Below are 16393 nucleotides of genomic sequence, written 5' to 3'. Positions count from 1 at the left end.
TCTGCTGCTACAGTCTTTTCAGTAATTAAACCCAGTGCACATTCTGTCAGCCCATTGGCCATTGTAGCCTTTTATCTTTCACATTCTGAACTTCCTGCCTCAGCAACAGAGGAAAAAAAGTACTAGTTCCGCAGGTGAAATCACATCTCAGGCTTCGAAAGAGTCATTCAGAACAATGTAGGCACTGTATAACAAACTGGGCAGGGCTTAATGAAAAGGACAGGGCTTAACGATAAGGATTTTTCTGTAGTAGTTCAGATTTGTACCTGCCTTGCCAATTTTTATATATATATATATATATATATATATATATATTTGTGTATTAGAAAGAAATATATTTTATATTTTTCACTAAACGTTAAAGGGATAGTTCATCAAAAATTTTAAATTCTGTCATCACTTACTGACCCTCATGCTGTTTCAAACCTGTATGACTTTCATTCTTCTGTTGAACACAAATGTTTTTCATTTTTGGGTGAACTATCCCTTCAAGCTATGCTTACAAAAAAAGGATAGTGATCATATGAAGCCATTTATTATCACATAGTTGTTTGCCTCCTTTTTAAATCATAATGGTAACAGAAATCACCCAAATGGCCCTGATCAAAAGTTTACATACCCTTGAATGTTTGGCCTTGTTACAGACACACAAGGTGACACACACAGGTTTAAATGTCAATTAAAGGTTAATTTCCCACATCTGTGGCTTTTTAAATTGCAATTAGTGTCTGGGTATAAATAGTTAGATAGTAGAGTTTGTTAGCTCTCACGTGGATGCACTGAGCAGGTTAGATACTGAGCCATGGGGAGCAGAAAATAACTGTCAAAAGACCTCCGTAACAAGGTAATGGAACTTTATAAAGATGGAAAAGGATATAAAAAGATATCCAAAGCCTTGAAAATGCAAGTCAGTACTGTTAAATCACTTATTAAGAAGTGGAAAATTCGGGGATCTCTTGATACCAAGCCAAGGTCAGGTAGACCAAGAAAGATTTCAGCCACAACTGCCAGAAGAATGGTTTAAGATACAAAGAAAAACCCACAGGTAACCTCAGGAGAAATACAGGCTGCTCTGGAAAAAGACGGTGTGGTTGTCCTGAACTATTCTTCTGGCAGTTGTGGCTGAAATCTTTCTTGGTCTACCTGACCTTGATGAATTTTCCACTTCTTAATAAGTGATTGAACAGTATTGACTTGCATTTTCAAGGCTTTGGATATCTTTTTATATCCTTTTCCATCTTTATAAAGTTCCATTACCTTGTTACGCAGGTCTTTTGACAGTTCTTTTCTGCTCCCCATGGCTCATTATCTAGCCTGCTCAGTGCATCCACGTGAGAGCTAACAAACTCACTGACTATTTATACACAGACACTAATTGCAATTTAAAAAGCCAAAGGTGTGGGAAATTAACCTTTAATTGCCATTTAAACCTGTGTGTGTCACCTTGTGTGTCTGTAACAAGGCCAAACATTCAAGGGTATGTAAACTTTTGATCAGGGCCATTTGGGTGATTTCTGTCACCATTATGATTTAAAAAGGAGCCAAAAAAACTATGTGATAATAAATGGCTTCATATGATCACTATCCTTAAATAAAAGACAGCATGATCAGTCATATTTTCAAAATCAATGCCAAAATTTCACAATTTCTGCCAGGGTATGCAAACTTTTGAGCACAACTTTATAGTTGAGGACTGCAAAAATAAAGCGTGACAGAGTAATTTCTAAACATACAGGGATGTACAAAGAATACATGCCATTTCAACCCTTTCCAATATGGAACAAAAACAGACACACGCGATATGCAATTAAAAAAGGTGAAGCCATGCGAGTTCTGTCATCAACAATGACAATAAATCATCCTTGATGTCTTTGTCACAAAACATGAAAGCACACATGACTCATCCCACCAGTATAAAAGCAAACTGTATTCCAGATAAAAGCTCATGCATATGGCCCTAAACCTTAATACTCAATACCAAGTTTTTTATTTACCCAAACTCTTCTCCACTGAAGCTTTCAAATCTTGTTCTGCCATGTTGTGTTTAGTTACAACACATACCTATCTCACTTGCACCAGAACTACCAAACTCTTCATCTTACCCAACCACTGTAGCTAAACACAGCAATGCATAATGTGAAACAGCCTTGTACTGAGTCGACGCTGGTTAAAAGGCACTTTTCTAGACATACCACTGAGAACTCCACATCCTATTAAAAGAGCAACCTTGTGACAACTGTATCAAAGACAAGAGGCAACAAGAACTTTGCAGATGCATTAAAAACAAGCCTGACTTGTGTTCAGAACACAACACAGAATGTTGTCTCTCTTGACATTCTTGAGTTTATTTAATAAAAGATGCATGATAGGCCAGCGAGTTGCTTACTCAACAGCCTAGGCAGGTATGTGAGTCCTAGTGTAACTATTCTTGCTATAAATAGCCTGCTAAGACTGCTTTGAGGTCCATTCACCAGGGTTAATGTTTTTTTATTTCTAATTCATTTAGAATTTTGTTTTTTTACTATTTGCACTTTCAATTTAGTTTTGTTTACAATCTGTGATTGTTTTTTAGTTTGTTTTGTTTTGGTATTTTAGGGCTAACAATGTTAAGGCATGAACTGATATAATTTTAAAATGTTTAACGAAAAAGTTAACCCAAAAATGAACATTCTGTCCTAACCTTTATGCCGATCCAAACCCATATGACTTTCTTTTATATGCAGACACAAAACACAAAATGAGATGTTTTATTGAACATTGCGGACCATCATTTAAATACAACAGCAGTAGACAGAGCCTCACTTAAAAGCTTAAAAAAGTATCATAAAATAGCCCATGCGGATCTGCCGTTATATTCCAAGTCTTCCGAAGACACACATTAGATTTTGGTGATAATCAACTCAAATTTAAGTCAGTTTCAATGAAAATGTTGATGCCTATTGCATGTTAGAACTTGTTTGCGTGTTCACATAAGAACTTCAGTTGTATATCACTAAAAACAACACGTTCCCTTTCAAGTTGGTCACTTCGACGCTGCATCAGTAGCTGACACTATGGGAACTCCTCCCAAGAGTGATGATCTCTAAAGCCCTACTGGCAGATGGTACTCGACTCTCCGCTCCTGATGCGCGAGTCATCTCGGGCATATAAAACAGAGCACAGCACCATTTCATCCGAATTTTTCTCTTCAGGATTGCAATAACATCTCTCGTACTCTGGACAGCTGAATATTCGCTTCGTCGTTGAAACTGCACACCTTAACAGCAAGTGGATTATTTGTGCTCCGATGAACAAGGTGTATCCTTTATCACTCCCGTTTTTGAAACTCACATTGTGATTGTTGTGTTTTATTGAATGAAAAGTACATAAGAGCTGTTTGATTAAAGGAATAGTTTATCCAAAAATGAAAATTCTCTCCTCATTTACTCACTATCATGCCGTCCCGTATGTGTATGACTTACTTTCTTCAGCAGAACACAAATGAAGATTTTAGAAGACTTTCTCAGCTCTTTTGGTCCATACAATTCAATTGAATGGGTGCCACTATTTTGAAGCTCCAAAAATCACATAGGTCAGCATTAAAGTTATCCATAAGACTCCAGTGGTTAAATAAATGTTTTCACAAGTTATATGATAGGTGTGGGTGAGAAACAGATCAATATTTTTGTCAATTTTAACTATAAATTCTCCTCCCTGCTCAGCCAATCTCCATTTTAACTTTCACATTCTTCTTGTGTTTTTGGTTATTCACTTTCTTCATGCATATGCCCCCTACTAGGAAGGGAGAAGAATTTCTAGCAAAAATTTACTAAAATATTGATCTGTTTCTCACCCACACCTATCATATCACTTCTGAAGATATGGATTTAACGACTGGAGTCTTATGGATTACTTTAATGCTGCCTTTGTGCTTTTTTGAGTGTCAAAATTTTGGCACCCATTCACTTGCATTGTATGGACCTACAGAGCTCAGATATTCTTCTAAAAATCTTAATTTGAGTTCTGCAGAAGAAAGAAAGTCATACACATCTGGGATGGCATAAGGGTGAGTAAATGATGAGAGAATTTTCATTTTGGGTGAACTATTCCTTTAACGACATCTTTTCAAGATGGCGTTTTGCAAATGTTTTCCACCTTGTGAGAGATATGGCCTTCTGTCTGACTGGCACGAGCGCAGTTTTTTTATAAGCGGTGCTTGTTGAGAAAGATTACGTTCACTGTAAATGCATGAAACACAAGAAGCTTTGCTCTCGGCTCGCTTTCGTTCTAAAAGTAGAAGCCGCTCCACTCTCCTTCCACTATACTCCTGTGTCTTCCGAAAAAACGCACACGGGACATAATAGAGGGCAGAGATTTTAGGAGAATTTGTCGCTGGCTCAACCTTGCGTGCCTCCTCTCCTCCATATCAAGTGGCTTCATCCGTTCAGTATGAGCGCTGTTATTGCCTGGGCTGAGCCTGCGCTGACTGAGTGCTTGCTGAGATTGATTGCGTTCATTGTGAGCGCATGAAACTCAAAACTCTCCCTTCTCCTCCCAAGTGTGCGATGCCGGAAATACGGTAGCAATCAAGTATTATTTTTTGATGAACTTAGCATACAATAAATAGAGTGGATTTTTCTGTCTGACCAGTTACTCGTCTGAGGCCACGCCACTCCGATGATCCGATATGCTGCAGCACGTGCTGTTAAAGCCTGCAATTTTTTTTTTTTGCTTCCACGATTTACAAGGTAATTTCATATTGTCACATTATTACTGCTATTGTGAGATTAAGAGATTTTAATTTTATTTTATTATTTTGTGTGTATTATTAGATTTTCTCCCTTTTTCTGGATGACCAGAAGGGCAACTTTAAATTTGGGCATAAAAGGAGAAAGGGGCTAGAGCCCCTTCTGCCCCTCTTCTGTGCACGCCACTGCTCATTTTGTTCAAAACCATGCCGTTGTATGTTGAGCTGCAGAAAAAAATGAAAAGAATCGCAATTTTTGCATAAACTAACCCTTTACCTACTAACAAAGCTTTGAACCAAAGCTAAACCAAGTTTAACTTTAATATATCAAAAGAGAAATCACTTTAGAAAGTCCTATTATTCCATATAAACACGTGGGGCCCAAATAGACACAAAGTATGTCTGAAATGGCGGGAAATCTGTTTATAATACAAACAATAACTGATTAACTGAAATGCTTTCACCGCAAGCGGCTGGTAAAATGCAACGTATATGAAACGGCTTCTGAGCAGTCAGATGAAGAAATAACAGGCATTCTGACAAGGAGAATCGAGCACAATCCACACATCAGTCACTCAGAAAGACGCCATTCAGCAAAAGATATAATTAGACTGGAATCACAGCGGCACTGCTGTATGAAATAACCTTTCCAAAGAGGTCTGCTGAGGACCACAGCGACCCCAGGGTACTAGGGTGTGGGATTTTTATTAGCATATTATTACACTTTGAGTGTAAATGTGTGTTTGTGTAAGCAGCTGATGTGATGTGTAATTTTACAGCCCTTAAAAAAAAAAAGGCCATTGATTTTTGTATTTTATATTTTTATCATTTAGTTGGAACATAAAATGAGCATACAATTTCAGATTTAAATTGTATATTAATATTTAGGCAATTTGAAGTAAAATGTGAAAATTGTCCTGCAGTGTGACTGTCCCCATCATGAACAGAAATCTAAAATTCAAAATAAACAATGGGGATACCCACACATTTTTGCATGTCTAGACAAAGAGAAGCGAGCCGGTGTACAAAATACAATCTTTAGGTGTTGACCACAAATAATGCATTGATGTTTTTCTTCTTAATCCATTCAAATAGGAGCTCAAAGGTTCTCCAGTGCCGTGAGAAAGGAGAAGGGATACGAGTCTTTGTTTAATCCCTTGAGCAAATAAATATGTTTAGCAGAAGAAAGATAAAGGCAACGAGTGGGAACATAATCACACAGAATATGAAAGTTCTTCTGCACCTGTTTTTAAAAGTGCATATTTATTATGCTTGTTTGGTAGAAGTCAGACACTTGCAAATCAGATGAAAAAAAAAAAAATGAGTGCAACAGTCTTTGCAGCAGAGTGGGGAATTACAATAATTTTACAACTGCACAATGCACACCTTTTAAATTTTAACATATCCACTTTCTTTACAGCTTTCTCTTTGTCTGTCTTAAAAAAAAAAAAAAAACACTGAAAGGGCCATTTTCTATACTTTTTTTGGATTAAACTTTTTGGAAAACAGCCTAAATGACGACGAGTCAAGAGCACTGCACTTTAATTGGCAGCTCAAAACATTATGAAATTAGTAGTGCTGTCAGTCAATTAAAATTTGTAATCCCAATTAAACACAACATTTCTTTTTTTTGTTAATCACGAATAATAGCAAATTAAGTGCTGAAATTTGACACTATATATACATATTTTCCTGTCAAAATACATTTATTTCCATTTTAGGAAAGAAAACAAAACAAAATGTAACAATATAATGCTTTAACATTTTCCAAACAAAGACTTTTGCAGTATAAAGATAAAATGCACTAAAATGGCACCAATTCAAGTAACATTAAACACTGAACTAGTCCCCACATAGGTTGCATTTCCATTGCAATGGGCATTAAATCTCTTAATCTCAAATTCTCCACAATCTGCCGGTAGACTATGGCTATCAGCTTTCCAACAGCAATCGTGAAGTCACGTTGATGATTCGCAACAGGGCATCAACGTCAGCTCCGCCTTGAACCCCACATGAAGAGCGCTTGCAAACAAAAATGTCTCATTCTGCATTTTGGTGATAGTTAAGACTTGGCGTGCATCAGTGGTAATTAAAATGCACCTTACAAAGGCTGAAAAATACTTGATTTCTATCACAAGTCCCATCTGGGCTTCCTTTGTACATCAAATAGCATTAAGAGGTCCTTTCTATATTTTATCATGGAAGCGCTGTTGTGTGTGTGCAAAGATTATTTTATTTACTGAGATAACAACCTCAGCGGCTCTATCATAGGAGAGAGCATAACTTTCACCTTGCGTGTTACGACAGTACTGCCTATAGAATGTCTATGGGACCATCGTAATGTCTATGTTAAGCTATTTTCTTTTATTTTTTTTGCTAAGCTTGAAGGCTCCCTTTGTAGAAGGGCTCTGGTGTATGTGATTTGTGAAGTGTGCATCAATGTAATGACTCCGGGCCGGACACATTACAAAGGATCCGCCCTTCCATCAAGTGTTTATACTGGTTTATGTTGTATTAACAGTAAATGCGTTAATCGCGATAAAGAAAAATTAATGTGTTAAACTTTATTTAATTGCATGCGTTAAGAAATAAGCTAAAATATTTAATAAACAATGGATTCGATTTACAGGAAACACAGAAACTGATAAAAATGTATACCTTGAAGGCTTGTAAGTCGCTTTGGATAAAAGCATCTGCCAAGTGAATAACTGTAAATGTCTACACAGTACATCCAACTCTTATTTCAGTAACACTTCACAATAAGGTTCCATTTGTTAACATTAGTTAACGCATTAGGTATAATGACCTAACAATTAACAATATATTTGTTACACAATTTATTAATCTTTGTTAATGTTAGTTAATAAATAATTTAAAAAAAACAATTGTTCATTGTTAGTTCATGTTGCATTAACTAATTTTAACAAATACAACTTTTGAATGACAAAATGTATTAGTATATGTTGAAATTAACATTAAGATTAATAAATGCTTAATAAGTATTGTTCAATGTTAGTTCATGTTAACTCATGTTGTTAACCAATGTTAACAAATGGAACCTTATTGTAAAGTGTTACCTTTATTTCAAAGAAAGCAAGCAAAATCCTGTTTTCCATGACATGTCCCCTTTAAACCTGGTGGCACATGGAAAAATGCAACCGCACTATGAGTGACGGCGCATTACATCTCTAAGCACCCTCGAAGCCAAAACAAAATCAATCATTGTGGTGAGCTTAAAATGTAAAATGTATGTTGCTTGGCATATACACCCATTCTTTTTCTGGATTAACTTGTGCACTGTGTTATTTGCTAATTCTACATTTCTTTAATATGATTCCAAACTTGGCGAAACGAAGCACAATCCAGACCACATTAAGCGGTCACGCTGCATGAGAAATGTCTAAAAATACAAAGTGCAGGATAAATCTACCAGCTAATTAACACAAAGGCTTTTTGTTCCAGAAAGTGAAGAGCTAAAATTTCAGCTAATTTAATGGCTTTTTGTTCCAGAAAGTGAAGAGCTAATATTCCAGCTAATTTAACAGGAAGACGGTCCAAACTCAGAATCCAAAAACCCCACTTGATATTTAAAAGTTAATTACAATATTTTTATATTTTTATTTTTTGTTCATTACTGCTCATTACTAAAAAGGCTTTCAGAAGGTGCTTTAGGCAGTTCATCAGCATTTTTGCTGGTAATCAACATGACTTTGCTTGTAAACCAACAAGATCAACAAAGCAGCACTAACCATCATGAGCCAGCTTGGACCAGCATGGAAGTTCATGCTGGACTTTTTCAGCTTGGCCTCTTTGCCTGCATCCTAGATGGTGGGGCCAGCCTGCATACTAGTTCCCATAAGCCTTATGGATGATCCCTTACCGAATATATACTCAAGCACAGCACAAAACTTACCATCACTTCTAAACATCATGTTCAGCTGATCCAACTTTAGCAACGACACAAAGGCACAAGAAAAAGCACATGGGCAGCAACTTAAACAGGCACTAAACCAAGACCTCAAATGCCCTTTCCTTGCTGCGGCTCTGTAATATTTAAGCTATTGTTTCATTCTGCCACTTGCAATTTACAAAACTTTCTCAATCGTTCTAAATGATGATCACGATTATTTAGAACATCAATATTTTTACCCAGCCCTAATTAATAAAGGTGAAGTGTATAATGTCTTTGGAATTTTTCACACTGAAATTTAAAAGCTCACCATTGACAAAATGTCAAAAAGCCCCCCCCCCAAAAAAACCCTCCAATTATTCATAAATAATATTGTACAGTTGAAGTCAGAAGTTTACATACACCTTAGCCAAATACATTTAAACACAGTTTTTCAACATTTTGGGTAGCCTTCCACAAGCTTCTCACAATAAGTTGCTGGAATTTTGACCCAATTCTTCCAGACAGAACTGGTGTAACTGAGTCAGGTTTGTAGGCCTCCTTGCTCGCAAACACTTTTTCAGTTCTGCCCACAAATTTTCGATCGGATTGAGGTCAGGGCTTTGTGATGGCCACTCCAATACCTTGACTTTGTTGTCCTTAAGCCATTTTGCCACAACTATGGAGGTAGGCTTGGGGTCACTGTCCATTTGGAAGACCCATTTGCGACCGAGCTTTAACTTCCTGGCTGATGTCTTGAGATGTTTCTTCAATATATCCACATAAATTTCCATCCTCATGATGCCATCTATTTTGTGAAGTGTACCAGTCCCTCCTGCAGCAAAGTACCCTCACAACATGATGCTGCCACCCACATGCTTCACGGTTGGGATAGTGTTTTTCGGCTTGCAAGCCTCACCCTTTTTCCTCCAAACATAACGATGGTCATTATGGCCAAACGGTTCAATTTTGTTTCATCAGACCGGAGGACATTTCTCCAAAAAGTAAGATCTTTGTCCCCAAGTGCACTTGCAAACTGTATTCTGGCTTTTTTATGGCGGTTTTGGAGCATTGGCTTCTTCCTTGCTGAGCAGCCTTTCAGGTTATGTCAATATAGGACTCGTTTTACTGTGGATATAGATACTTGTCTACCTATTTCCTCCAGCATGTTCACAAGATCCTTTGCTGTTGTTCTGGGATTGATTTGCACTTTTCACACCAAACTAGGCTCATCTCTAGGAGACAGAATGCATCTCCTTCCTGAGCGGTATGATGGCTGCGTGGTCCCATGGTGTTTATACATGCATACTATTGTTTTTACAGATGAACGTGGTACCTTCAGGCATTTGGAAATTGCTCCCAAGGATGAACCAGACTTGTGGAGGTCCACAATTTTTTTCTGAGGTCTTGGCTGATTTCTTTTGATTTTCCCATAATGTCAAGCAAAGAGGCACTGAGTTTGAAGGTAGGCCTTAAAATACATCCACAGGCTAAATGCCTAAAGTCTTGACATCATTTTCTGGAATTTTCCAAGCTGTTTAACGGCACAGTTAACTTAGTGTATGTAAACTTCTGACCCACTGGAATTGTGATATAGTCAAGTAAAAGTGAAACAATCTGTCTGTAAACAATTGTTGGAAAAATGCACAAAGTAGATGTCCAAAATGACTTGCCAAAACTATAGTTTGCCAATATGAAATCTGTGGACTGGTTAAAAAAATGAGTTTTATTGACTTCAACCTAAGTGTATGTAAACTTCTGACTTCAAATGTATATGCTTACAATCTTATGATGAATGGAATAATTTTTTTGCTTTCCTAAATTTGTAAGCATGTAATTCTGGTTCTTTTCAAGATATCTGCCTCCAAAAAGGCTTCTTTTATTTCACTAGATGACCTTCTGTCACAAAATGTCGATCTGAATTGTTGGTGGCACTCTAACACATTTGAGCCCTCACAGATGTGCTCGCCCATAGACATTCAGTCTATTTTTCAGTTCATGCATCACCCCCAGTGTTTCATCAAATATCTCTGAGTGGACTAGAAGCTCAATCTAGGTGTCATTAGAAACCTGAGATCCTCCACTTTGCGATGATGATTAAAATCATCTCATAATAATCAATAACATACTGTATATTTCCGATGATTTGTTTAGCATGCTTTTCCTGCTGGACTGCATATTTTGTTCTGGACATCAAGATAAACTGGATTATTCACACAAGCAAGCTCACAGACAAGTAAACATAAAAAAAAAAAAAAAAAAAAAAAATATTTATTTATTTATTTTTAATTTTAAACTGCCTAAGGTAAAAGCAGATATAAAGTTTTTAGCTATTTGGGACTGACACCTGCAGTTATCGGCGCATAAGAGATGTTTGTATTTGATGTCTTACAAACATCATTTTATTTTATTTTGTGATTCTTTTGAAAATCGTTCAAATGGTGGTATTAGGGCAACAAAATAAACTGTACAGCCGCATTCCTGAGAAATCATGATTTGTCTTTTTAAGTACTATTTGAAATACTTTTATATTTATATTCATATTTCTACCACATGACCTCTAGGTGGCGCTGATTTGTGACGCAAATGTTTTCAGGCCTTATTTTGGTATTTTATGTAACAAATGCAGAAGTGATGGTTATCTGAAAAGTTAAGATTCTAAGCTTTCAAACGATACCCCATATTCCTGATTTATGTATTTGAAACATCCCCTTTTGCTTTAAGAGTTTAAACTGGTCATGCCATTGGTTGCTACCAGTGTTGCCATGTCAGGCCACTCAAACAAACAGAGCAACATTTTGAAAATGCCACAGAGCCATTTCTTTACACATTTCAAATAAATCAACCGACAAATGGCTTACTTATAGCAGAAAGTATTTGAAAATTGAATAATTGTAATATTTACATTCGTATGCACGGATGGATATCAGAAGTAGAAACTATCAGATCTTATTTTTCAATTCAGTCTACACTTTCCGTATGGCAAGTTAGTTATCCATCTTTACTACTGTACATAATAATGTATTGATGCCCAATTTCACTTGTAGCATCTAAAATACTAGACTTCATCTTAAGTCAAAACACTGTTTTTTAAAGGCCGCCATCATACTGGTTCCCTCCTAGAAAAAATTATCAGCTATCATATTCGCCAAAACGGTATTGGTGCATCCATATTAATTACCCCATTCTGTTTTTACAGCATTAGTTAAATGTGCAATGAGTTTATTTCTTTTGACAGCGGCAGGCAGAGCAGTTTTCTGTTTAGGATACATTTCCTCGAAATAGTCGATGTGTGGAGGTTGCAGAATATCCAGAGCTGACAGCACCTGCGGAGAAACAAAGACAGAGCGCCAGAGGTCAGCTCTGACGCCACAGAATGTGGGCACTGACACCAGCTGTCACATGACATTTGTTTCCCAGACACCATCAGCCCAGGGAGGGCCTGTGAGAGCCAGGCTCCTGCTAATGGCACCATGGGGACGGCACGTAGATAGTGAGAGTTAGGTAACACTAACCGATTATAATAAAAAAAAAAAAATTTTTTTAAAAAGAGTTATGGGGGATGGGAGGAGGAGAGATGGGTTATTGAGCTCACATTGTCATGCTTGAAGAAACAGAGCATCTTCAGCTCACGGAAAACTCTCTTGCAGGAGACGAGGTTTTGGAAGACGTTGGGCATCTTTTTAAGGGCCACTCGTTTGCCATCTCTGGGGTCCGTCACTGACCTGAGGAGAAAAAGATGAGAGATCAGTGAAGAATAAAATATTGGGATGTCAATCGATTTTTAACATTTTTTTTCTCATAAAGACTTTTTCAGGCCAGTAAATCAACTTTTAAATTCCCTCATATTTTCAGGTTTTCTTTGACTGTGGGAACCCAGTTAATTACATGATGTTAATTAATTTAATTAATTGCAAATAATCACATGTATCAATATTCGATGGGAAAAGCCTATTATTGTGGTACACAGGTAAAGCATTTAATAGAAATTATGAAAAGTGGCATTAAAAGTTAATATATTGTTTATTTTATTTCCATTTCATTGATTTCATTTGTCGATCGGTCCGAGGAAGTCTTGGGAACCATTCACATGACACTTTCTTCCATCCAATCTGGGATATTTTTTAATTGCAGGTCTATGTAAACGTGTCAGACTACATTTTTTAAAATGATCAAGTTAGCATGTTAAATTGAGAGCAAGGGATCAGGATTTTTACAGCCGATATGTATCACTGATTTTCTTGTCATCTGATTGACTGATACCGACCCCAATCATTTAACCTTTTATCAGCAGCTCTGTCATAACTGGTTATATGGAAGCTTTCTGCTTCCTGTTAACTGAGGCCACGTCCACACTAATACATTTTCATTTGAAATGCATCTTTCGCTATGTTTTGGCCTTCCATCCACACAGAGACGGCATTTTTGACACCAAAAACGCTCTAACAAGTGGTTGAATTGTAAACGCCATCTTCACGTTGCAGGGTAGACAGGGAAAACAGAGATATCTGAAAACTATGCCATACTTGTTGATCACATGACTGCATCACATGACCATTCAACACAAAACAATGGCAGTCCTTGTTGTAGCGGCATTGGTGTGCCTGCTATCCACTTTGATAGCTTTGTACAACCTTCACATTGCATTCCTTCAAAGGCGACAGGAAGTTTACTCGGAATTGCTGTCCGGCGTCAGAACACGAGGACAATTGCGTCTCAGACCGTACATGGAATGGCGAGTAGACCGTGTTGCTTGTGAAAAGCAAAACATACAAGCTTTTCATATTTGCCACACTGCATCGTTCTTTACTGATGGATCACGTTTGTTGTCTAACAACATTTGTCCAGTGTTTCCCACACTCCCTTGAGGGCATGAAAGTGGTGCTGAGGTCTTAAAGGAGCTGCATGTCTATGAGACCACTGAGTGAGTCACATAAAGTGAATATTGGCTTATTGATCTGAGCATCCCTATTGAGAGCCCTAATTTAATCATATTTATTTTTCTTATTCTTATTCTTATTTTTTTTAAATTTTTAAAAAAAGAACAGAAGAGCAAGAGAGAGCTAACTCTTTGATAAAAAGGCAATTGCTGAAGGGCCCTCAGTAATGGCCTTGAATATTGCCGGTTTGTGAACATCTTTTGTCATCACCCGGCTATGAGAAGCTCGATGTGACCTTCCCGAGAGATGCCAATTTGATATAAGTGGCTCTCCTTTTTCCCATGGCACTAACACATTTTCCACTGCAATGTTAAACACATTACACAAATGCAGCCACCTTTTCAATGCACCTCTGTGCAAAATTACACTGATTTGCCAGTATGTTTTTATGCATTGACAAAAATGAACCCGCATTCAAAATGACATTTTCGGAACCCTTTCTTGATTAGATATCAGTCATGATTCTGAAATACAGCTTGTGTGAGTTTGTTAAGCACAAAATGTTTAATTAAAAAAACAAACAAACAAAAAAAAAAAACTTTAATATGACACTTCGTGGCTTTTTCCAACACAAAATGCTTTAGCTGTTTTTTTCTCATAATAATTGTCTCAAATGCATTTCATAAACCTCTGAGGTGTGAAAATTGTGTACAAGTGTGTCCCAATACACTTCATCTGAAACAGAATGGAACATTCAGAATGAACAAACAAATCACACTCAGGCAAATACACACACACAGAGTTTCATCTAAGCTTAACGATAACAAAAACAGAAAACAACAACTGCAGTCATGACATGACACAATTGTGAAACATCTGTAAAATATTCTGAGAAGACGCCATATCAACAGGCCTCAATAATGAAACATGAACCAAACAAGTTTAAGGTTGCTTGCACACTTGAGTTCACGTTGCATTAGTGAAAACTGTGAATCCAATGATTTCAGCTATCATGAGCTACAATCGCATTATCTTCTAATAAACAGTGCGGACGGATGGAATAACGCATTCTGTGTGAACTGCCCCTTGTGAGGCATCCATTGACCAATAGGAATGTCATAGAGCTGGGTTCTTCAGAGGACATCTAATTTGCTGTATTCCTGCTTGATTTCCAAATGATATGGTTCTTTCCACATCCTCAAAAGAGAGTTTAAGCATAACTACCATCCATCAGAGATTTTTCCCCTGGTTTTCCATGACCGTGGGAACCCTAAAAGCAACAGGTTTGCACAAGGTCTGCACTGTCAGTCCACAAGTTGTGAGTCTAAGGGACTATTTGAGATGTCACTCATTTATTTATCATGGATTTATTTTGTGTGATCTGATGGGAAGGAAAGAGGTATGACATTAACGTAGGCTATGCATCTAGGTAACATGCTTTAACCTCCTGAGACCCCTACGTAACTGCTGTGTGCATTTTCCGTTTACCTTTTTGATTTGTAACTAGTAACACCTAATAAACAAGCAAAAAAAGAAAATAATAATAAATACATTTCTAGAGCAAATAGTTTCCTAAAAAAATGTATGTCCACATATATGGACAGGGAGACTACATTGTGAAATTTTAAATAACATTAAGCTATAGAAAGTCTAATTTTTTTCATCAAATTGTTTATAATATGTCCAGGAGTGTTGATTATTCATGTTTTTGAGACGTTACAGAAATTACAGATTTAACCATGTTAAAATAAAATGTAGCATTATAAAATTCTGAATCTATGTACTGATTACCATTGTCCCATGTCTGCCAAACATGTTGAGCAGCCCAGACATCATCTGCAGCCTGAAACTGAATTTTGTTCAGATTTTAGGAGTGAATGCACTTAGGCCGGGCGTACATGGTGCGGGTTCTGACACTCGGGAGGTCTTGAGGTCGTGAGCCCCTGCACACGTTACGAGTCAGTTTTTCTGAAAATCATACAGGTGCAATTGTACATGACACGACTTTACTACCTAGTGAATTACGGAGCAATCGCACAAATTTTCGCACTATTTATCATTATAAGACATAAAGCCAGAGGACATTGCTTTAATTCCTCGTAGCTTGCGATTTAGAAATAAAAAAGAAGACTGGCATGGGGGCTGCATAAGTTGAAAACTCATCTGCCAATAAAATAAAAAAAAAGGATACTTATTACAAATGCTGTCCAACATTTGACAGATTGAGCTTTCGAAGGGAGGTTTTGTGATTTTATGACTGTATGCATCAATCATAACGTCAGTGTGTTACTGCCAGTTACTGCATGATAATAAAGTGCACAAAATGTACAAGATTAAAAAGTGCGGAAAATTAGTGTACCATTTCTGTCGATTAAACTTGGATTTAAGCGCAAACATGACATTTAGTGCAGAATTCTGAGTTATTTTAGTGGAGTATGCTACCTGTATTATTCAGCTTTAAATGTAGGCTACATCCTTCTTATCTGTGCCACTCCTTGCATGTTGATAGCATACATTCTGAAGAAGATCCATGAGGTCTTCTTGTTCATGGGAATGTGTTTTAAAGCCGCACACTGCAAAGTTTAAAAATCGTGTTTTAGCACAGCGGTTGATTGACAGGTAGAGCTTTCAACCTAGAAGTCTTTTATTTCACTAGACACGCACTTGGAGTTAAAAAAATCTAACACATATCCACCATCATGTGCATATACAATTATAACAGATGCTATACCCCCCTAAATGTAGCCCTAGAACTGAAACGAATGCAAGTATGACGAATAAAAATAGACCATGACGGAAATTTCAAAACACTGTCCGTCAGAGAGATATTGTTTTCTAGCGCAACCCGTATGGCAAATGAAGAGCAGAGAACAGCATGGCATTTCTGTAGAATCCGTG

At 37.1% G+C, this 16393-nt stretch overlaps 1 protein-coding gene across 1 annotated transcript in view; it reads right to left on the bottom strand.

The window, feature by feature from the left end:
- Window positions 1–16393, bottom strand: part of LOC127421750 (serine/threonine-protein kinase NLK-like) — a 105978-nt gene that overhangs the window by 40534 nt on the left and 49051 nt on the right. Inside the window, exons 2-3 of the mRNA XM_051664836.1 lie at window positions 12211–12340; window positions 11886–11941 (exon numbers count right to left, since the gene is read on the bottom strand). Coding sequence (XP_051520796.1) covers window positions 11886–11941; window positions 12211–12340 — 186 coding nt within the window. The remainder of the gene's footprint in view (window positions 1–11885; window positions 11942–12210; window positions 12341–16393) is intronic.

The sequence above is a fragment of the Myxocyprinus asiaticus genome, chromosome 31, assembly GCF_019703515.2.
Source record: "Myxocyprinus asiaticus isolate MX2 ecotype Aquarium Trade chromosome 31, UBuf_Myxa_2, whole genome shotgun sequence".
Taxonomy (NCBI): domain Eukaryota; kingdom Metazoa; phylum Chordata; class Actinopteri; order Cypriniformes; family Catostomidae; genus Myxocyprinus; species Myxocyprinus asiaticus.
This window is presented reverse-complemented; position numbering and strand designations above follow the sequence as displayed.